At 37.7% G+C, this 24,557-nt stretch overlaps 1 protein-coding gene across 4 annotated transcripts in view; it reads right to left on the bottom strand.

The window, feature by feature from the left end:
- LRBA (LPS responsive beige-like anchor protein) overlaps positions 1–24,557 on the bottom strand; it is a 432,959-nt gene that overhangs the window by 119,936 nt on the left and 288,466 nt on the right. For all 4 annotated transcript variants that reach the window (XM_042467312.1, XM_042467313.1, XM_042467314.1 and 1 more), the window contains exons 41-44: positions 10,504–10,621; positions 7,733–7,835; positions 5,964–6,079; positions 4,451–4,563 (exon numbers count right to left, since the gene is read on the bottom strand). In XM_042467312.1, the coding sequence (XP_042323246.1) occupies positions 4,451–4,563; positions 5,964–6,079; positions 7,733–7,835; positions 10,504–10,621 (450 nt within the window). The remainder of the gene's footprint in view (positions 1–4,450; positions 4,564–5,963; positions 6,080–7,732; positions 7,836–10,503; positions 10,622–24,557) is intronic.

Below are 24,557 nucleotides of genomic sequence, written 5' to 3'. Positions count from 1 at the left end.
TTTTTGCCAGACATAGAAATAATTAAGGCCTGCATCATCATAAAAGTGTTGTTAGTGATTAGCCAGTGGAAAACAGTGAAGAAACAAGCTCCACGTACTCTAGGATGGTCAACTATTTATTCAGTGTTTAAAAAGCCCAATGCGTTTTGGCCACAATGAGAAAAGGCCTTCCTCAGGGGCCTTCCAAAGAATTCAGTAGAGTTCTAAATACTCTCTAAAATACAGGACCATAGAGATTTGCCCTATTCAAAATACAATGGCAATTGTACTGAACTACTACTATAACAAATAAATACTACTGTAACAAATAGATAAGATTTACAGTGAGTTGTTCCTAAGAGTGGTTCTACTCATTTCAAATACAAGGGTGCCTAAAAGAGCCATGGATTTCTTGCTGGCAAAAATATATTTGCAAATAATGAAAGGCACTGAACACACAATTATCTCTAATACAGTATTTGTTTATTTATGTGCTACTTAAATCCTTTTGTGAAGTTTCAGTGTATCATTTTCACACAATAAATAATATCAAGAGTCACAAAATAACAACAGCTTTTGGACAATGATTCTATGATTTTATGTGTGTATAAACCTGAGATAAAACCAACCATTCTTGCAACAACGTTATTAATTTAAAAATACAGAGGAGATCTTTACAGCATTTCCCCCCAATAAGCATCACTATAGCAAAGAAATACAGATAAATAGCATTTGGTTGGATCATTTAAGGATCATATGCTTTGTTCATGGCTCAGGCAACTATTTTGCAGCTGCCGCTTTATCTAACTGACAAGTATAACCAATGGACTGTGATAAGCATTTTTATCAAACCCATGGGTATTTTGTTGTGTACATTGAAGAGATGGTGTAAATGCTATTACTGTTATCACTTTGCACTCCTGATTTGATTTAATAGCTTAGAAATATATCCAAGCCTTACAGTTTTATAACTGTATTTTTTTTAAAGGTAATTTATTTAGGTAGTCTTGGTTGAAGAGATACTTAAATATGTGGTAGCCAAATACGTACCGCCAAAGTAAGCAACCAACATTTTTGCAAACACTAGTTATGGCAGCAGTGACCTATGCAGTTTTCAACCAACAAATCCATACAGACATATCAAAGCAAAATAAGTTATTTTTCAAATGAACAAACAGAAATGTAACAATAACAAACCACAGGGGGGAGCAAATTGGCAAAGGGGTGAGACAAGGCTGCATCCTTTCACCCTATCTGTTCAACTTGTATGCAGAACATATTATGAAAAAAGCAGGTTTGGACACTGAAGGAGGAGGAGTGAAAATGGAAGGAATAGCAACAATCTAAGATACGCAGATGACACCACAGAACTAGCAGAAAACCTTGAAGATCTGGAACATCTATTAAGGAAGATCAAAGAAGAAAGTGGAAAGGCAGGCTTAATGTTGAACATAAAGGCCCGATACAGACAGGCCAAAATAAAGCTGCTTCAGGTCACTTTGGAGATATGCTGTTTAAATGTTGCATGCATCCTAAGAGTCCGGAAGCTGTGCCAAAGCTGTGCTCCAGTCCTTAGGAATGGATTGTGGCTTTGGTACAGCTTCCAGAGTCTTAGAACGCATGCAACATTTAAACAGCATGCCTCCAAAGTGACCCAAAGCAGTTTTATTTTGGCCTGTCTGTATGGGCCCAAAGAAAACAAAAATAATGACCACTAGGACCTTCACAAATTCAACCTAGACAATGAAGAAATAGAAATAGTAAAAAAATTCCCATACCTGGGATTAAACATTGATAGAAATGGGGACTGCAATTTGCCTGGCCTGTTATAGGCAGTCACAGACATCTACAGTAGGATTGGCTACAGTAGCCTCCTATTTCCCCCCAGATTTAATGCAATACTGTATTCAATGCAGACACACTGCTGTAAGCTGTTACTAAGTTTGTGTTTTTCCAATCTTTCTTCACAATTATTCCAATGCAAATGTTGCTAAAAACTTCCAAGTAGACAGATGACAAGGAAGAAAGGGGAGGCTGGGCTGGTATAAAATACTTTGTAGCTTCTTTGTCAGTGGCTTTACTAACTGAAATGTGCCACTACTGAAAATGCAATTGGGATGTTTTTCTTTGTATCAGTGTGTAACTTGCTGACTCTGCATCAGAGAAACGTTCTGAGAATTGAACAAGCATGAGGATGTGTTACATTCTTTTTTCTCACAGTGTTGTTCTAGAAGTTGTTACTGAAACTTGTGCATGATGCTAGTTAAGTCTCTACTGGCAGATATTAAACAAAGAACATAAAAGTTGTGTCCAGCTGTGGGACTCAGAGGATTGAATCCTTGATTGAAATGACATCATATGGACAGAGTCTGAAAATTACTAAATTCGATTCCCCAGAAAGGTTGATTCAAAAAGGCCTCTTTCAAGTAATTTTTCACCAAAGTTTCAGCAGAAGTAGTTTAGCTCATGTTGTTTTTTTTCTTTTACACTCTTGTCCCATCTGATAGCAAAGGTTCCTGGTTACCAGATTACATGCTAACTACTTACAGTGCAAAGACTAGATTAAAAATTTGCACAGTAACTGTCAGGAATAGTAAAGCATCTTAAAAGGCTGTTCAATAAATAACACAGTGAAATGCAAACAGTAATATATATTAAGATTTTTTTCATTGCATAGTCATCATCATGCAAGATATCCATTAATACCTTCTGTTTTGTTTTACTTTTAATGCCAGCTGAGATAAGTACAATGAAATCCTATGTTTCTTTATTAAGATGTTCACCTAATTTAGTGGAACTCACTCCAAAATGAATGTACAATGGTGCACAGTTGTACTTTCAGTTGAAATGTGGTCAAAAATGAACCTAGCAGAATTAACAAAAATTATTTATAGAACTATGTAGTGATAATGTTCTGGATAGTAACCAAACTCTGAAAAAATGTCTGCCAAGAACATAGCATTGATCGAAAGAGTGCTTAAAATACAGCAAATAAAAAAGTGCCATCTTATCAACTGCAATTAAATGCAAGAAGAATAGATCACAAGGTGAGATGCAGATGTCAGAGACACAAACATTTCACTGCTATACCTGAACAGTGCTTAGAGAACAGGAGCAGCAATAAATCAGCACACAAGCAGATGTGTCCCTGTGATATTGTACTAGAGGTTAAAATAAATACAAAAGAAATCCTTCTGGATTTGTTAAAAACTACATGCTTGCATACAGCTTAAATTGTAAGCACTGTATCCCAGCAGAACTCTTACACTTTTATTTTTGAGCTGTCAAATGAGAAGATATTCTCTAGATGTAAGATCATCATTATCATTTTTTTAAACACAAAAGATACTTTGCTACCTTGATCTTATTTTGCCCTCTGGAAAAATTTGCCACAGTTCTAAGCAATTCACCTTGCACTTGAAAACATTTTAGAACAAGGTAATTGCTAGTAAATTCATTTATGACAAGAAAAGGAATATCAAAGCTTACATAAAATGAAGTAATGTCATCTAATGGTATAACTTCAGTGTCATTTGACAGCATCAAAAATCCAGCAGGCCAAACTATTTCTTCCATATTCCTTACTTAACTTCTGCCACAGTAGGCTTACAATGGGCCTGCTGCAAAAGACTGCTAAATCTAGCCCAATATGGAACCCTATCTGGACACGGAAAATGTGGGGAGCACTATAACTCATAGGCTTGTGGCAGTTTCTTATCCCTTTCTGTGCCAGTCATGAAGGGTCTGGTGGAGACTAAAAGATTTATTCAATCTACCACAAATGTACAAATAGACATACCAAGTGCCATTCACATTCAGAGATCTAGTCCACAGATTTCCAGCAGCCTATGGAAAGCCTATGGTCTATAGCTTCATATGACAGAATACAGCTGCAGAAAGCGCTGCTGATTGTTTTCTCCCCGGAAGAAAATTAGCTGTGTTGAGGGGAGGGGGTTCTTCAAGAGTGTAACAAATTTGTCTTTATTGCCACATAAACATCCATATCTTCAGGGAAGACTGAAACTTTAAAAGCTTAATTCGTACTACTCCGTAGTTGCATGTGTCTTCTGAATCCAAGTCAAAACTTCGCCTACCTAGAAATACTTTTTAAGCAGCATTCCTACTGTCAGGTCTCTTCTTCCGTGGGCTGGTCATCCGTGGACTGGAACATCCGCAGATGACTCCACCCCATTCTCCCCAATGGCAGCATGTGCATATGGCCAAACCAACACAGCTTTGCACACATCATGCCACTATTGCAAACAATGAGACTTGAGGTCCCACAGGTTTTCTATCCACAGCCGGTGTAGGTGGGTCCAGAACAGAACCCCTACAGATACAAAGAACTGACTGTACAAGTATCCCATCACACACTTTATAATTTATTGACAAGTACAAAACAATAGGAGACACACAGTCTTACGCATATATTTTATAAATAATAAATGTAAACACCATGTGAAAAAAATACCTTTGACAAATCTCTGAAATTACTTGGAAGTGTAAGATCCAACTCTTCTGATTCATAGTTTGTGATTACCCAAGGAAATACCGGATACTGGTTTAAGTCATTGTAAGAACGTCCTGATGAGCAAAAATTTAAAAACAAAAGTTTTTAAAGGCAAGGGAGTTAAAGAAATTCCACATCTTAAAAATATGATATTCTTTGAAAATTTGACCCATTATAATAATGTAAAGCAATTATAGCTTCTCCATTTTACCTAGCCTTCTAGTGAACTCTTTTGAGCTTCATGATAACCTGAAAGGAAACTAAAAAATGTACACAGGTCACTGTTTATACAGTTTACTGCAGGTTTGGTAGACCACAAGTTAAACATGAATCAGCAGTGTGATGCAATGGCCAAAAAAGCCAATGCAATTTTAGACCTCATGGACATGATTATAGTGTCCACATCAAGACAAGCAGTAGTGCCACTCTAGTCTGCTTTGGTCAGACCTCACCTGGAATACTGTTGCCATTTCTAGACAGCACAGTTCAAGGATACTGACAAACTGGAGGGTGACCAATATGGTAAAATGTCTGGAAACCAAGACCTCTGAGGAATAGCTTAAGGAGATAGGTATGTTTAGCTTGGAGAAAACTGTGAGGTGACATGGCAGACATCTTTAAATATCTGAAGAGAGGTCCAAAGAAAATTAAGAGAGCTAGTTTTGTGTTGCTCCACAGACTAGAACATAAATCAATGGATTGAAGTTACAAGAAAAGGCATACCATCCTAAACATTAGGAAGACAATCTTTACCATAAGGCTGTTCAACACAGACTGTCTTGAAGGGCAGTGGACTATCTTTCAATGGAGTCTTTAAACAGAGGTTTGTAGTGCTTTCGTTCTGTATTTCTGGAAAGTAGGAGGTTGGACCCATGGTCCCTTCCAAATCTATGATTCTATGATAGGTCAGCAGATGTTATGAGAGGACAGTTAACAATTTTCTAACTGATTATTATGTGGATCTACTGTGTGGAGATACTGTAGTAGCACCATCTTATTATTTTTTGTCAGCATTGTAAAGTATTTCATTGTACAAATGAAATTAATGTTCTTTAAAACAGCCCATCAGTAATAACAGATGGCTTAGAATTCATATTGTACAAGGAAAGGAATGTTCCAAGTACTATAGCAAAAGATATATAGACTGGATATATACTAACTTAAATCCAGTGTTGTGCAAGCAAACACTTGTTAGTACAACAAAACTTTTTCTTCTCCCTTCTCTAGACCTCTGCACTGCCCCTCCCCCCTAAAACTCCAGAGAGCTTTCTAATACTCCAGAACTATTTTTGTGGTGGCATGATGGGATGATGGGGGAAGAATCATTCCCTCCTGGTTCTGCTAATGGAAGATGTCACTGGAAACTGACAACGTTAGGATACTGACACTTAAAATATCCACAGTGCAGCTAAGTGGTGGTGTCATAAACAAACATCCACATTCCCAGAAAATTCTATAATCCTATAATTATTACCTGCTATTGTGTTTAGAAATATGAGGTATTCAAAGTTAGAAATTTCTCGGTGCTGCCATCGCTGGGTCATATTTGATGCTTTAAAGATCTGACGTGGACTGGCCATAGAAATGCGCCTGAAAGGTAAAAAATAAATATGTGGTATAATGTATTGTGAAATCATGATAAATCTATTTCTAATTTTATTACAAATGCAAAGTGCTGTGCTAATTCCAGCAGCAATCTGAATTTTACTTAAACTACTGTAATTCTCAAATGCTGGCACATCATGTCACCCCCATCTTGTCATATAGGATCATATGGGGGAAAAAGATCTATGAAAGCAGGCTTGTGAACACAAAGCAGCTAACAGCAATTTAAAAAAAATCACAGTGGCTTAAAGAAGTTCCATTGTGGCCATGGAAATGACTGCTAAGACATGAATCAATCTATCAATGGATTGTTTGTTTTATCTTCTGGTTTCACTACCTGATTCTGTACATTTAAAGGAATACTATGGAGGATATCTTCATCCATTCTGTATTTGTGAATTAAGTCTCTCTCTTCATTATTGTCAATCACAACTAAGGCTGTATCTGCACTGCAGATATAATCCACCACTTTAACTGACAAGCCTAAATACTATGGAATTCTGGGAACTGTAATTTGTTGTGGCACCAGAGCTCTCTGACAGAGAAGGCTAAATGTCTCACAAAACTACAGTTCCCAGGATTCAATAGCATTGACCCATGACAGTTAAAGTGCTGTCAACCTGGATTATCTCTGCAGTGCAGATGCAGCCTTAGTTCTAGAAAGCTATATCCTGCCAGCTTTCTTTTCCATTTGCACCAGGCACAATTTCTGACCACAATCAAGAAATTGTAGGTATTGAACTGATACATCTGGACATTAAATCAGAACAATTTTCTTCTTCTTGCCTCCTGTTTTTCTTCCCATTACTCCCTCCAACCCATATCACTCACTCTATTTGGAGTAACAACAGTGCAGTCTAATTTCAGTCTTGATTTCAATGATTAATCAGAATTCTATTCTAATTTCCCACAAAGATTGTTTTTAACAATTGTTTTATGTATTTTCTAAATATGCTATGCTTCATTCTAACTTGTACAATCAAACACCAACCCTAGAATCCTTCTCTTGACAGACCATGACTGTAACACAGAAGACAACCATTTCTACATCGGGTAGCATGGGGATAACAAATAAAAAGACAGTGGTATTGAAACACACCTTCAAGTTGCCTGTTGACTTATGGCAGCCCCATGCCTTTCATAGGATTTTATCAAGCAATGGAGACTCAGAGATGGTTTTGCCAGTTCCCTACTCTGAAATATAGCTACAGCACTTGGTATTCATTGGTGATCTCTTATCCAAATACTAACTATGTCTGACCCTGCTTAGTTTCCAAGAGCAGACAGGTTCTGGTGCCTTTAGGCTATTTGAGCACTACTTTTCTTGTTTCTATTTAGCTATTTAATTTATATGTTGCCTTTCTCTTGGTATGAGATCCAAAATAGCTTATCAAGGCCAAAAACAAGATTAATTAAAAATCTAATAATAAAAAAGTTAAATAAAACAATTAAAGGTTTGTGACATTAAAACACCATTAATTCTGAAAAGTATAAAATAGTTAAAAAGCATAAAAATAAAATTAAAAATACAGCACACACACACGCACACGCTTCTTCACTTTTCTGGTTATGGGATTTTTTTGTTGTTGTTTGCAAAAGCATAAATGAAGTTGTTTAGAACCCAGGTATTCATAATACCTGGTTTGGGGCAGTCCAAAACTAGTACCAATTCCAACACGAGGTAGACAATTAACCACTTTTTTAACTGTTGCAGGATCTGGGAAATTGAACATGACAGAAACTGTAAAAAAAAAAAAAACAGAAAAAGATTAAGACATTATTCGCTGTTTTTTTAAATGTTGAATTCAGAAAGTGCAAGACATATATCTTTAAGATTCTTCCTCATCACAGAGTTTGCTAAGTATGAGATGGTTTCACATTAATTAACTTTATCAGGATAGCAGGATTAGCCAATGAATTTGCTTATATTAGTTTGTGGGAATTTCTGTCTTCATTAGTCTGATGAAAGCACTTACAAGACCAATTTTACATTACACAATCATAGTTTTTCATATCACTTTAACTGATCTGGCTCCATCATACAGAATCCTGGAATTTGTAGTTTCACAAGATATTTAGAATTCTCTGACACACCTAACTACAAATTCCAGGAAGGAACCATTCTGTCAACTACTGTAATAATACAGTGTGAAGGAGGTCTTCCTCGCATACAGAGCTAATCCGGAGATAGGGATATTGGTCCACAATTAAAACCTGCAGCGAATGCTGTAATGCACTTGGAAGCTTCCCAGTCCATTGAACATAAAGGGCAGCACAGGACTCTGTAACAGAATTCAGCTGCATGCAGTTACTGAGATCCCATTACTGAGAACTATAGCACGTTCCTGGGCTCAAGAAAACTCCTGAGCAGGGTTGTTGTTGTTGTTGTTATTATTATTATTAGATTTTTTCTTTTATTTACTTTTTACTTTTTTATCATACCCAATAATTTTTATTACACCGTGTATAATACATATTGTACAATCATGTTTCATATTATAATTTTCTCCCCTCTCTCACCACCCTCCCAAATAAGAAAACAGCATAGAGAAATTTACAATCCAATCAAATTAACAAACGGTTTCGGAGATATGGAAAATATTATTGATTATATTATTAACTTCTTAATACCCCATTTTACCTTTCACGTTCTTAATTACTATTTCCCATTTGTCTCCCCATGGTTCTTTATTGCTTTCCCCAATATATTTTAATCTTCTTTCCCTAAGGAAGCTGAATAGTATATATTCTTTGGATGGAGAAATAAATTAAATTGGAACAAGGCTTACTTATTTAAAAAGACAGGGCTATTATTATTACAGAGATCATATTGTCAAGATGCTCCAGAGACTAGGATGTTACAGGAAAAGAGATTCTACCTCAACATTAGGAGGAACTTCTTGACAGTAAGAGCTCTTCCACAGTGGAACACACTCCCTCAGAATGTGGCGGAGTTTCCATCCTTGGAAGTCTTTAAACAGAGCCTGGATGGCCATCTGTCAGGGATTCTTTAATTGTGAGTTCCTGCATGGCAGTGCGTTGGACTGAATGGTCTCTTCCAAATCTATGATTCTATGATTCTAAGGCTAAAAGGGCAGGTCCCAGAAGTAAGACAGACCATGTCACAAAGATTTACAATATCTATGGCTCACTTTCTGTCCTCTTCTTTCATTTGTTTTTAGACATTCAAATACAATCTTGAGACAGGAAACTGTTGTGTCTAATCTTACAACTTTTCTATGCAAGCATATGAAAATTCATTCATGGTGAAAAGAGGAGCTAAGGAAGAAAGATCCATGCTCCTTCTCTTTGCCACCCACCTCTTAACAGCTATCTTGCAGAAAGATGGCAGAAGGAGGTAACGCATCCCATGTGAGACCAGTATAGACTTCCTCAATCTGGTGTCATCAGACTGTGGACAGTGACAATGTGAATCTCAAGGGAAGTTACTTTTCTTAAGTTGATCATTTTAACTGACAACAAAAGTAACATCTGAGACAAAATATAAGCCTGTGGATCTAATGCTGTCACTTTTCTTCTCCTGATGAAGAAGCCAGGGAAAATCTGAAAGCTTGCATGATGCATTTTTGTGCACTTTGGTTGGCCAATAAAGGTATTGCTGTTTTGTACTTTTTATTTTTATTTTGCTTTATGGCCAACATGGCTATCCCTGAATACGTTTATTGTGTTGACTACAATGTTGAACACAATTCAAGGGCACCAGATTGGGAAAGGCTGGGCTACTAATTGGTGTACTAATGCCTGCATGAATGATTGTTCATTTGTTTATATGCTGACTTTCTCCCAGCATGGGACCCAAGATGGCTGCATGTTTATGCCATAGGTATTGGCTGCATTTCCTTCTGTGAGAGTAGGGAGCATACATGGTTCTCCTCCCCCACAATTTACCCTCACAAGACTCTATGAGAAAGGTCAGACTGAGAGAAAGTGGCTGGCCCAACATCACCCAGTCAGTTTTATGGATCAGTAGGAAACAAGAAAGCGTATCTCATAAATCCTACTCCAGCAACCACACCAATTTCCATTGTCCAATGTGCATGTCTGGGGAAATTTTCCAAGCAAAGATGTTTGAGAGCTAGTTACCACACACTTCTTTTCACCACCCTTCTTTTAACTGGTGTTCCCGAGAGGCTGCAAGAAGTAGGGAAGGGAAGGAAAATATCAAATGTCCCCACCCATAATATCTGCTCCTCTTCCACCCCTTCTCCTGCCAGAGCACACAAGGGCTATTCACATGCAAGTCAGAAGGGACTGAATGTTTATATATAAATAATGAATCACACTTTATAAGCCCTCTCCAATAAAAAGTAAAGAAACAGGAAAATGTAATCTAACACAGACTGATGTATATTTCAAGTTCTCAGAACCCATTTCCAAAATAATATTACCTCTGTTTGCCATAAAGATTTCCAGAGCTGTGTTTTGCAAGAGATATCGTCGAGAAAAGACTGATCGAATATCCGAGAACAGCCATTTCCCATGGAGTCCTTCTGTATAAGCAAGTATCTAACAAATAAAAAGAAAAAGAGAAGAGATGCATTGGAAACAAGCAATTGTTCCTCTCTCATGGACCTAATGGTTTATTGTGAATTCACATGATTCCATTCACTGTCTTTCTTCTCTTTTCTCTTCTCTCTCTCTCTCTTTGCTTTCTTTGTACCTACCAGACTTGTCAGTCCAGACAATCTAAACAATTTGCACAATCCATGAAGGGTTACTAGAATGTTGTTTAAGAGCCCTAAACAAGTGGAGCATCCAATGGGATGGCATCTGGGAGGACATGCGAGGTGCTTGAGGTTTGCTGGCAGTGTGTTTGTGCGAGGGTACACATGTATGGTGGGGAGGCAACAAAAAAATTACCCAGGGGCACAGGTTGAAGCCACACCGTGTGGTTGGGCCATGCGCATTCAGCCACCTTGGGAACAGGCTGTATGGGCAACAGGGTTTTGACCTGCTTTGGGGAAAAGCAGGATTGAGACACTTTTTCCTGCCTGTCTGCTCCGGCCTTCAGTATCAGGATCTCAGGACAAAACTGAATCTTTTTCTTATTCAATAAAATTTCAGAATAAATTATATCCCTGGATTTTGAATCTCTATTCCTCTATAAGCTAAAAGCAATTAAAGGCACAGGACAGGTTTTGGAAGTGGGTGTATAACCTAGAATGATGGATTCTGTATCCAGTATAAAGTTTTGCAGGAAGAAAACAATAATTCTTTGAATACTAGAGATATTCCCAATATCCTTGATTTTTCCAACAGTACCAGACAGAGGGCAAGTTTAACTGGTAATAACAGGATAGAAAACTGGACTAGCAGAACCTCAAATATAGCCACTGAAATTCTAACAAGCACTGCTGAGCAAATTATGATGCATTAACTGTAAGAAGTTATCAGTTTGGAAGCAGCTGAGGTCTGCCTAAAACAGGCCTTCATTTCACATTGGCCTAGTATCTGCCTGGTCTATGGATTCACTTCAAAGTCTCTGGAGTTCAATTAAAACTGGATTAGGTGAAAGCAGACCTTCTTTGGGACTTTCTGTTCTTGGAAACTCCACACATACTGACAGCACCCTAGACAGAGGTCTAGCCCTCCAATGAACCAGTTACTATGGAAACTGCATCATTACTATTGCTCCACTGTTATCACACCAGGCATATTAGCTGCAGAGATACAAAATGCACACATATCCTCCTTCAATATATACTTCATAGGGCATCTTCAGAAGTCTATGTCTTCATTTGTTCCTACTGCTTGACCAAACAGATGTACATTTTCAGTTTACCACGCAAAAGAAGCAATCAAAGTACTGGTATTGATTTAATAACAATAAAAGAAATCTGATGCTCGTGTACAGTGAAATTTTATATATATTGACAGAGAAGTAGAACTTACTGTCTAGTAAAGCTGTAGTATAGGATTGAAACTGTCAGCTACAATTAGCACTCCAAACCTACTTTGACAATATCTCACTTTAAAAGATGCATAGTTTCCATTTATTTCCAAACACCATTAATCTCAGTGGGCCTTTTTCTTTGATTAATGAAGGGCAGGGTGAAGAAATAACTAATTTTAGTTTTTTAGATGGGAAAAACTCATTTCCCAGTATGCATAAGAGGTACCAGGCTGACTTATACTATGCAATTCCATTATCTCATTTATGAGCATTTATAGGCGGTTCTTGAACACGATACTTTAACACAGCATCACACTCTGTTGATGTTATAATCTGTACAATTATCTTGAACTTCACATGAAATGAAATTCCCACTAAGTTTAATAGAAAGTGCATCTGTAACATTCTTGTAACTATCATGAACACAACAGGGATTCCACACAAATTGTTTTGGTTAACACATCAAATCTCTTGCTTAGGATCACCCTGAATCCTAGGTCTGGGGAAAAGGAAGGATATCAATAAACTAAGATAAAGGTTTTCAACAACACAGAGACATACAGAGTAAAAATAAAATTTCTTTTTTCATTTACGTACACCAAAAAACTAACATATCGGTGATCATGGGCATATGTGTAGTCTAGAGGCAATTAAATCTGCAAGTGCTTTGCAGAGCTAACAGTAATTTAATAATTGCATCATTTTTATTCGTTAATGCAATATAAGTCACTTGACTTGTTATGAACCATAAAACTAGGAAATAAAATGTCTAAAAGTGAATTTCAAAACCAAAATTTGCAGCCCTAGAGAATAAAAATGCACAACACACAATATATGACATATTACAGGAAGACTACAATAGTACATTTATTTGGTGCTTATAATGCCAATTTTATGCCACTTCAGCAGAAGAAAGTAAATAATTTAGACTAATGTTGAAGCTTTCCTTTAAACTCTGGTGTCACCATCACCAAGCTACTTCTCTCAGACAGACATAATGAAATCTCATATTCTGCTATATATGTAATTTACACTTGATCACAAAGTCTATTAATTATTTTATATTATTCTTTATATACTGAAAAAAACTTGCTGTGTTTCTTCCTTTCAGGCATATAAACACTTCAAATATATAGAACACCACAATGTATTAACAAAAAAGGAAAGGTGTATCTCTGAAATCAGATGTATTTCAAGCAATGCCTAATTGTCAAATGTTTATTCATATAGCTATTGGATTCTGCATCCTCAACATTCTTTTCACCCTTATCTCCCCAACAGATTGATATACAATCTCATTCCTTTCTTCCATGGGTGAAAAATTCAATTAAACATATTCATTATTTTAATGTTACATTAGACATTTTGGCAAGCACAGAGATTTTACAAAATAAGTAAATAAATAAAAAGCTCTATGACCTTTGTATTGATCAGACTAAAATGGCTTAGATCTGAATAAGGAAGCAAGGCGATTTGAGAGAAAAGCTCTTATGTTTTCTCTTCCAATTACTGCAGGAGATGATAAAACCACAGCAAATGATGTATCAGCTCATTTTATCTTATCGCTTTGGGGCTAGGTGACAATGAAGTTCATATTTCACTGGTTCCCATTGAAGATTGGGAAAATTACTTGCCCTCCTGACCTGAAATTTCACTAGAAGACAGAAATTTCTCTTCTGCAAAGTAATGCAATTTTTCATATGTCAACCTTTAGCCCAGCTTTAAAAATTAATTTCATTTATATTAACCAATGATACTGATATTTTCACGGAATGCTATTTGATACACGAAGCAGTGGCTAACAAATTGATGCTGTCTTGGATGGGTAAATCTGTTTTATTTTAAGCTGCTGCAACAGACAGATGTACAGCAAACTGAAATTCCTTTTTCATAATGCATTATTTTTGCTGACCTGATGGGACTCAAAGCCCATGGTCTGTAAATTATTCATTGACTCATGTGATCGGCCTTTGCTTGACTTCTAATCCTTTCAATCTATTTTGTTTTCAAACTTTTTTTAAAAAAATACAAAATCTAGGTTTTTCCTATGCAAAGATGTAGAACATCTTTTCATGGACTAACTGAAGGATGTGAGCGATTTCCACTCTTGCAATTAATCTACCCCTCATAAACCACATGGCATGAATGAACAGTCTGCATTAATGATGTCTGGCATTATACCATACGCAATTGTTACTTGCAGGATGGATGCCTCAACATTTAAAAGGGAAGTACCCAGAATCCAGATAACATGGAAATATACCAAGTAATGGGTCTTGGCAAGACAGCTGTGTAGGCCAATCCAAAACAGGAGGATTGGGCAATCAATCATTAACCACAGCCATGAAAGAAATATCAAGGAAGGAACAAAAACAGAAGCAACAAACAGGAAAGAATGTACTGTTAAAATAATCATTCACCAATTGGTTTGCCACCTCTTCCTCTGTCTTCATCCCCACATTGAGTACTAGTGGTGGACTAGAACTTAGTAAAAAATGGAAACAATATTTTCATTATTTATTTCCTGGCTCCCCAACATTCAGGAAAGCTGTTTAAAAAAGGATAACACAGAGGTGTGAATTTTGTGGCATTTTCACCAGCTATTGACATATTTGTGGAAATTATGCACAGAAATACACATGTTTTGGGGTGAAATGGGGGGGGGGGGGGGCTGAAAAAAATAGTTTCTTGCATGAAAAAAAACATTGTTTCCAAATACCCAGATTTTTATATATTTTTGGAAGATTACTGGGGGTTTTCCCCATAAAACACCCCACTGATTTTGCACAGAAAAACATATTTTCTACACAAACTGTTTCCATAAACCCATATGTTTTTGTGCAAAAACAGTGGGCAATTTTTATGCAAAGATTATTTTTGCCCCATAAAATGAATGGGCTTCTGCCAACAGTGCTTCCCACACAAAGAGAAAAAAACACTTTCCAGAATCTACTTGGTCTTTTGCACAAAATTACTAGTTTTTTTGCACCAAACTCCAGAAACTTTGCACCAGAATATTATTTTTAAAAAGAACATAATTTTAATACAAAAATCTGTATGTATTTCTGCAGATAATAATTTCCTAAAACACTTTGGTATGTGTGAACACTGGGCAAGAAATGAACAAAAATATTCATTTTGTTCCACAGTGAGGACAAACTGCAGAAATTATTCATCCCTACATGCTAGGATGAAATAGTCAAAAATATGTATTTTCAAAACTCATAAAGATAGAGCTGGGTTAAAATATGACGCAGAAGCACAGACTGAACTGGCAGATCTGGAAGGAACTCCTGACACAACAACACTAAGATTGTTCTTGTATCACACTAGGGTAGCCATGTGTCCTCTTTTGTGATGGACAATCTACCCTTGGAATGCATCCCCTGTCTCAGCTTCCTGTTCCAAGCACTAGGGCCTTGTATTTATCCACATCCATTAAGAACCTAGACAGAGGCAGACTGAGTAGGCATGTAGTTCTCCTGGTCAGTGTCTCCCTCACTAGAGTGTAACATAATGCACTGCAATTTAGTTTATAATACAGTAATTCCAAATTATGCATCTATACATTTATATTAGCAGAACTACATTTCATGCACATTTCTGAGTTAATTCAACATTTTGATGGACTAAATTCAACTTTCTGCTCGTCACAACATGACAACGATACACTCACAGCCCTGAAAAATTGGTTTTGAGACAGTATTGGTGTACACTGTGAAGGAAAAGTGCACTAGAACGTCTCTCTCCTATTTCCAGTTGATTCTGCCAGTGGAAGCCCATCATTGGATCTTCTGCCGATCATCTTTTTATGATGTCATCTCTTGATGTAAAAATGGCCACGCTGTATAACTATCCCATGATCTAATTTGAACGAAGATTGACAAGAAACCTCTGGAAAGCCTTCAAGCAGATTATTAAGGCAACAGCCATTCCTCTTTGCCCCGAGAAGAATTCACTGACAGACCTTTCATATGTTATATATCTGTTCTGAAAGCCATCAAAGTCGTCATTCATCACTACTTGGTGGCAGCAAATTCCATAAATTAATTACATACTATGTGAATTAACACTTCCTTCTGTCTGTCTGGAATCTACTGTCCATTAGTTTTCATAACTTAACCCATATTTTAGCCTGACAGAAGGTGGAGGGGAAAACCTGTCACTTTTTCAACACCATTCATAATTGTATAAACTTTCCCTTACTGAGTGTCTTCTAAACACAGCACCCATACTTCTGTTTGACTTTCCTCAAGGAGCAAGTGACCCAATGGGCTATTTCATGGCTGAAACAAAAAAGGTACCACAATACTGCGACCTTCAGTCCTTTCCTCATAATCTCTAGCAAAGAATTTGACATTTTCACAGCTGCCACCCAAAGGTGACATTTTAAGTATTCACTACAATCCAAAGATCCTGTCATGGCCAGCCACGAGGAGGACGAAGAGGATGAGGACGAGGACGAGGAGGAGGACTTGGCTCCTCAGGTACAGGAGGAACCTGAGGCTGTGCCAGGCCCCAGTTCTGCCCTGCCAGGTCCCACCTCTGCTCTCCCAGCCAGACCCTAGCTCTGTGGGATCTTCTCCAGTGGAGCCTGGGACTCAGCAGCCCAGCCTTGCCCCAGTAAAAGTTCCAGACTTGGGAGACATAGAACAGCAGAGCATTGAGATTCCTACCTTCAGCCAGAGGAGATTAGATAGGGTATGCCTTCGGCATTCCAAAAGGCTTGCTGAGAAATGCTCACTAGCCACTCAGCATCTGTGATAAGGGAGCTAGATACTGTATAAGATACCTGGCAGATGCTGAGCTCTCTTGTCAGTGTCCCTTGCCCAAGTCACCTTCTCAATGGGGAGAACAAATGAACAGGTAAGAATTCCCTTTTAAATTATTCAATTGACCTCCTGTGAGCTAGATTTGGGCAACAATCACAATAGACCACAATGTAGGTTCCTTTCTTTTTACATTGAATCTAATTTGCCACTTTGTTTCACATTCATCCAATTCAAAAATCATTTGTTTTTACCATTTTTGCTAATTTTTGCTAATCTGGTTGCATGCATTGCTCAACGTGGCTTCAGATCATATATGAATGTTAAATGGCATCAGTTATAATGCACATTCCTGATGACCCCATACCTTACTTCCCTATAGTGGGAAAATTGAGCATTTATTCTTACTCTTTGTTCCCTGTAATTGTCCACATGAGGGCCCGAAGTCTTCTTTTGTGTTTGGAGAAGTGATACCCACTACTTAAATCTTCTCTCATAACCATCCAGGCTCATCAGAGCTACTAGAAGAAGAGTGGTTAGCTAAGCAGTTGAGGTTGTGAATGCATCTTTGAAGGAGAAGCAGTTACAAGACTTCTGTTGAAGAAAACTGCTGGATTCCACTACAAGTTTGCCATAATTGTCCACTAAAACCTGGGACAAAATGTAGGACAAAATCTAGACCAAACTGTAGGACAACTGCAGGACAAAACTCAGCCCAAAATGTAGGACATTTAAGGTCCTCCATTTTTCTTAAATGTCCTACTATTTGGGCTGAGTTTTGTCCTGCAGTTGTCCTACAGTTTGGTCTAGATTTTGTCCTACATTTTGTCCCTGGTTTTAGTGGACAATTATGGCAACCCTAAATTAAACATTTATCAGCCAATATTTCATAAGGATGTAGATTTTTGTTCGGAGGCTTTGTTGGGGAGATGGGATTTCAGGACGTTCCCACAAAACCATGATCAGAGCAGTTGCATGCACAGACACACGTACACACACAAAACCACCATATTTTTGCCCCAAAATATTATTTTTGCACAAAGCTATTTTGTGCAGATATTTATACAACCAATCATACAAGCACCATCCATTACAAAGTAATGTAGCCTAATTTCCAGGTCAGTATATTAATGGACCAAAACCTTTTGAGTGGCAGAGATATTAGGCATTCCTTATATTGTGTATTTGGGTCTACTGTAGTAGGAGGTGGAAAATGTACAATGAGAGGTTTGCTGTCAACAAACTACAGTTTGGTAGAGGTGAGCAACTACAACCTTTAAAAATAGATAAAATAGATAAAAACAGACAGCATTCTGTACTTCAGGATTTTCTTTTCTGCCTCTTACTCATAACTGGGGGGGGGACCTCAAAAATTAACCAATAATATGTTAAACTGGGACCAGAGAGATCTGGGTTCAGATCTCTATGCTGACAACAAAGTTTATTGGATATCCTTGAGCAAATTATCTGGCAGCCTAACTTTACATAATTGATTAGGTTCAAGGGGAATCTCCCTGAATTCTTTGAAAGAATAGTGGTATGCAAAGGTGCTATAATTACAGTGTATTTCAAAACAGATTATATTGTATTATTGAAAAAATGGATTTTTGAAAAAGGAAAACAAGTATAATTACAATAAATAAATTACATTTGTCAGGGTTTGAAAAACAGACAAAGTATGTTATTACATGATTGTGGTGGTATTATTAGAGAATTCAGTGCACAGTGAGTTAAAAAGTTAAAAGCAGTAAGTGTCAGTTTTAAAGTTCCACTCATGTTGATGATGTCTACTTTTTTAAAAAAAAATGTTTTCTTACTACTATGTGCTGTCATCTCTTCTCAGTGTTTGAGTTTGATTGATTACTCTTTTACCTTTTATTCATTAATCTCATTACCTTATCTTTTATACCACTTCATTTTAGCAGAAAGGCAATAATAAAACCCTCATCCATTATCCTTTTACTCATCGAGTCAAGTGGAAATGGTTAATAACATGGTACAAATTGAACTTCAATCACCCCATTTTCTCCTTTGTCGAATGGGCATTAAAGTATATTCCAAAAGTGCAATTTGTTTTACATAGAATGTGTGCTATATTGCTACAGACAACTAAAATTAAGTGTTTCTCAGTTTGATTATTGAATACATCCAAGTGTTCTTTTATATTTGATACTAAAAGATTACCTCTTTTAAACTGGATCACAATAATTTTTTAAAAGTACTTATCTCCCAGAATAGAGGCATCTAGTTACCTTAACAGTTACATTTACAATGAGTCATATAAAAAATAGATATTTCTTGAATTGGAATATTACTGGAGGTGAAATGTTCTCCATTTAAGTGGAAGTTAATTTGTTTACATGAAAGCTTATCTTTAAATGCAAGCCCTTTTATAGATCAAGTGTAGTGCTGTCAGAAGACACAGATGTTATGAAATGGGTGGACTGTATTGCAAACAATGTATTAAAATCAAACAGTTTTAGGGGAACTAACCATCAGTTTACAACCTCATAATAGCAGGGAGGTAGACCTAATTTTTTAAAAGGTTTTTGAACATACAAAGAGCAGTTTCAGCAAATCCGTACTGGAATACACTTAGGGCAATTTCACATCTCCCACATCCTTTTTCTTCTTAACACAGAACAGACATTCACCATGGTCTCCTGAGATTCCTCCTCTCAACTAATGTCATTACTGTAACTCGCAGAAACCCGCCCCAATGGAAGAATACCATTTAAGATTTCACAAATAAAGAGACACCTGTAACACTCTGAGATAATATGGGCTTTCTCATTATCTGAGAAGCACAGATCTCCATTATTGCACACTTTATTCCTATACTACTCCAGAACATACAGCTACCCACTGCTTAAGTTATTGGCTGGCTGCATGCCATACGTATCTGTTCAATTTATATGCAGAAAATATCATATGAAGAGGAGGCTTGGAAACAGAAGAAGGACTAGTGAAAACAGGAGGAAGGAATATCAACCATCTAAGATATGCAGACGACACCATACTACTAGCAGAAAACATCACAGACCTACAGCAACTATTAAGGAAGGTCAAGGAAGAAAATGCAAAAGCAGGCTTACTGTTGAACGTAAAGAAAACAAAAATAATGACCATGGAGGATCTACATAAATTCAAACTAGACAATAAGGAAATGGAAATAGTAAAAGAGTTCCAATATCTTGGATCAAACACAGATCAGAACAGGGAATGCAGTCAAGAAATCAGAAGAAGACTAAGAATGGAGAGAGCAGCTGTAAAAGATCCTAAAGAGCAAAGATATAAAACTAAGCATGAAAGATAGAATTGTACAAGAATTTGCACTCCCTATTACCATGTATGGGTGTGAGAGATGGACAATTAAGAAAATGGATAATTCATTTGAGATGTGGTGCTGGAGAAGAGTGCTGAGGACAGCCAAAAACAAACAGACAAATGGGTCCTAGAATAGATCAAGCCTGAAATCTCCTGGAAGCCAGAATTATTAAACTGAGGCTGTTGTACTTTGGCCACATCCAGAGAAGGCATGAGTCAATAATGTTAGGAAAGGTGGAAGAAAGTAAAACGAGAGGAAGACCACATGCTAGATGGATGTACTCTATTAAGGAGGTCACAACTGTGAATTTGCGGGAACTAAGCAGAGTAGTGGAAGATAGGGAGTTTTGGAGCTGTCTCATCCACAGGGTAGCCATGAGTTGGGATTGGCTCAAAGGTAGTTAACAACAAAAACAAGTCCTATTTAACGTCCTCTTTTAGTAGCCTGTTTTCTCTCTGGATTTAAAAGTCAAGAGAGGGTTGTCTGTTTTCAAGGTTAAATTACCTATTAAAAATAGTCCATAAAGAGATGAAGGGACAGCTGAAGGGTATAAAATGGAAAACCATGTGTTCAAACAAAACTGCTGGCATGCATACACGTTGCAGATAAAAGAGCCCCACTCCATCCTAACCACTGAAAGATTTAACTGAGTCTCTCAGCCTCAGGCTAGCAATAGCAAAACCCTTTCATGAAACTTGCCAAGAAAACTCAATGATAGTTTCACCTTAGGGTCACCATAAATCTGAAATGACTTCAAAGCAACGCACAGACAAGTCACACTCTCTCAGTCTCAGAGGATGGCAATGGAAATCCCCCTCTGATGAAGCTTGCCCCATGATAGTTTCACCTTAGGTTCACCAGGAACCAGCTCAGAAGGGAAGGATGGTGCTCTGGGCCCATAAGTTGGAAATGACTTGGAGGCACACAACAACAACAGAAGCATAATAAAGCACAGAAAGTGCAGCACAAAAACAAGAACAAAGAGAGCCAATGGTTTGAGCATGCAACTCTGGAGACCAGGGCTCGAATCCCAGCTCAGCCATGAAACCCACTGGGAGACCTTGGGAAAATCACACTCTCTCAGCCTCAGAGGAAGACAACAGCAAACCTCTGAAGAAATCTTGCCAAGAAAACCCCATGGATTACACCTCATATATCTACATTTCCCAGAATCCCATAGCATAGCAAGGTGTGAGCCTTCCAGTTGGAAGGGACACAGCTTCTGGCCAGAAGGGGTGGGACTTCCACCTATAAGGGCCATGCACCACCCCTCCTTGTTGCGGCTGTTTTCAGCGGGAAAATTGGGCTGCAGCAAGGAGCTGAGCCAGCCGCACGCACCTCCCTGCCCCTCCTTGCCGTGGCCCAGTTCTCCCAAGACAAACCAAATCGTGACAGGGAACCATGCCAAGCACGCACCCCTCACCCCTACTTACTGTGGCTGCCACATGCTTTCAGAGATGGATTCACGTGCCAGAGAGGAAACATGTGCCACAGGTTCACCACCACGGGCCTAGGTGGACAACTGATCAGCAAAAAGGAACTCACACAGGCCTGTTACAGACGGCCAAAATAAAGCTGCTTCAGGTCTCTTTGGAGGTATGCTATTTAAATTATGCATGGGTCCTAAGAGTCCGGAGGTCGTGCCAAAGCAACATGCCATTCCTAAGCACTGGAGTGCAGCTTTGGTGCCGCTTCCGGACTCTTAGGGTGCATGCATCATTTAAACAGCATACCCCCAAAGAGACCCAAAGCAGCTTTATTTTGGCAGTCTGTATGGGGCCACAAACAAGATAAACAGGAGTATTTTGCTTCTAAGCCAGATGGTAATGGAAAGTAATTACAGTTCTGCCTTCCCCCTTTCATTCATAATAACTGCATGTGCAACTTAGATAAACACGTCATAACCCACTTCAAACTCTGACTTAAGGCTTGTTCCAAAATTGGCAACTATTGTTTGCTGAATGAAATACAGTGGACCCTTGTTATACGCTGGGGTTTGGTTCCAACATCCCCCATAGATAACAAAATCTATGGCTGCTCAAGTCCCATTAAATATAATGACACAGCAAAATGGAGTCCCTTATAAAAATTGGAAAATCAAGGTTTGATATTTGAAGTGTATACTTTTTTTAACATTTTCAAGCCATGGATACTTGAATCCGTGTATAAAAAATCTGTGTATAAGAAGGGCAGACTGTATGTTCCAGTGTGGTTTACAAGCTGAAATTCTGTTGAAATACAGTGGGCCCTTCCCTTAAGCAGAGAGTCCATTCTGGATCCCCCAACATAAGGGGAATTCCATGTACGCCCATGCCCTATCGAAAACAATGGAGGTGCATGCTCGCGGTGCCACGCAGTGCACCCACCATGGGCATGTGCACTATATTTTTTATTGATGTGCGGCTTCAGTGTAAGCTTGAAGCAGCGTGTAGTGTGCCCATGTACAGTGCCGGCGCACTGTAGTTATGGTTAACTGAAAATGTCTTGATTTAATTACTCTTCACACAAATAAACTATGTGTTTATATTTTGGTTTATATATCATCATCTGAATAATGTGATTCAGGTACAACTTTATTATCCAAACAAGTTGCTGTTGTGTGCCTTCAAGTTGTTTCCAACTTATGGCAAACCTATCATGGGGTTTTCTTGACACGTTTCTTCAGAAGGGATTGTCATTGCCATCCTCTGAGGCTGAGACAGCGTGACTTGCCCAAGGTCACCCAGTCAGTTTACACGACCAAGGCATGATTCAAAACCTGGTCTCCAGAGTCATAGCCCAATGCTATAACATGCCAGCTCTCACCTCTTAGCTGGCTATTGTGCTGAACAAGGCACAAATAAAAAACCCAAAATCTAGCATTTCCTTAATTCCATCTTTCTCTCAACTAGAAAAAAAATATTCTCAATTGTGTAGCTATTTTTGGTATGGAAATTTTACTCCCTTAATTTGAAACAACGTGATGTTGTAAAATTAAAGTGATATGCACAAAAGCAAAAAATCCAATAAATACTTTAAACTGCTAATGATAATTCACTGAAACACATACATACTCACACCACATTTATTTCTGAAGTATTTGTTTCAGTCCTTTGGATAATTGTATTCTTCAATCAGTTCATACATGGGTTGCCTGAAATAACTCTAAACAAGCAATATATCGCAAAAACACAAAAGCAAAAAAAAAAAAAAAAAAAAAAACAATTTCAAATAAGCATTTTCAACTCTGAGCATAACCCTACATCACATAAGATGTCATTATCCATAGATAAATGAGTTCATCAAATTTGTGAAAATTCAAAGAAATTGCCTGCCTAATGAACACTCAAAGCAATGTGTCAAGGGTTCTGCACTAGTGCAGACAAAATCAGTTTGATGAAACTATGACAAAAGCACTCTCGCATGCATCTCATTAGTGTTAAATTGTAGTTTTTGCAAACCATACAGTTAAAACTCAGGTTCTTAACTCAGTAGCTCTGGCACCAGAAATGCATTTTTCCAGCAACATTCTCTTTCCTTCAAAGATAATTACATACATCTTAACAGACTATGATGAATCAGAAAAAAGACGGAAAAGGAGAAAGAAAGAAAATGCTTCTTGGTAATGAAAAGAGAGATGCAATTATAATTAGATGAAAATAAGAGAGAACAATGTCCATTTTCAGTGTCACAAAGAAATTATTATACTGTCAGAAAAAAAGTTGCTTATTAATTTTGCTTAGGGAGAAATAGGGTAAGAGAAAAAAGAATACATACACCATATCACTATTGCAACAGCAGCTTGTGCTCGTGCAAATAATTTGAGACCGATTTGCATGATTTTTTCACCATGGCTAAATTAAATGCAGGAGAATAAATAAAAAAGAGGAAGGGGGGAAAGGAGTGTAATGATGAAAAGCCCTCCCTCCATCCCAATTGCCACTGCTGTAGACTTGGAGGGAGAAAAGAACAGCTAGTACTGCTGGACTTAATCCCCTTCTCCACTGTCATTCCCTTTTCGTGGTTTTTATTGTCTTTTCAGCTTGCAAGACTAAGAGCAGGGAACTATCAACACTTTGTAAACAGCCATGGGACCTTTTGACTGAAGGGCAGGATATATATATTCTATATTAATTAAGTAAGTAATTAGATTGAGAAAAATGGAGAGTGGTCATGTGAAATATGTTCAGGAAAGGGTAAAGTATCAACTCTATACATCAGGGGTAGGCAACCTTTTTGAGCCGGGGCCCGGGTTGCTGTCCCTCAGACAACTGGGGGGGAGGGGGTGCGAAGCCAAAAAATAAATAATTAAATATTTTTTTAAAAAAATTAAACAAATAAATAAACTGGGACAAATGTAGGACAACATTTTCAAATGGTGGACACTTTTTTTAAAAAGTGGAGGACACGCAAAAAAAATTGCTGATTTTTTTTAAAAAAATGTTAATATAAATGCATGTTTCTGAGGTGTCT

This window comes from Sceloporus undulatus, chromosome 5 (assembly GCF_019175285.1).
Source record: "Sceloporus undulatus isolate JIND9_A2432 ecotype Alabama chromosome 5, SceUnd_v1.1, whole genome shotgun sequence".
NCBI classification, from domain to species: domain Eukaryota; kingdom Metazoa; phylum Chordata; class Lepidosauria; order Squamata; family Phrynosomatidae; genus Sceloporus; species Sceloporus undulatus.
This window is presented reverse-complemented; position numbering and strand designations above follow the sequence as displayed.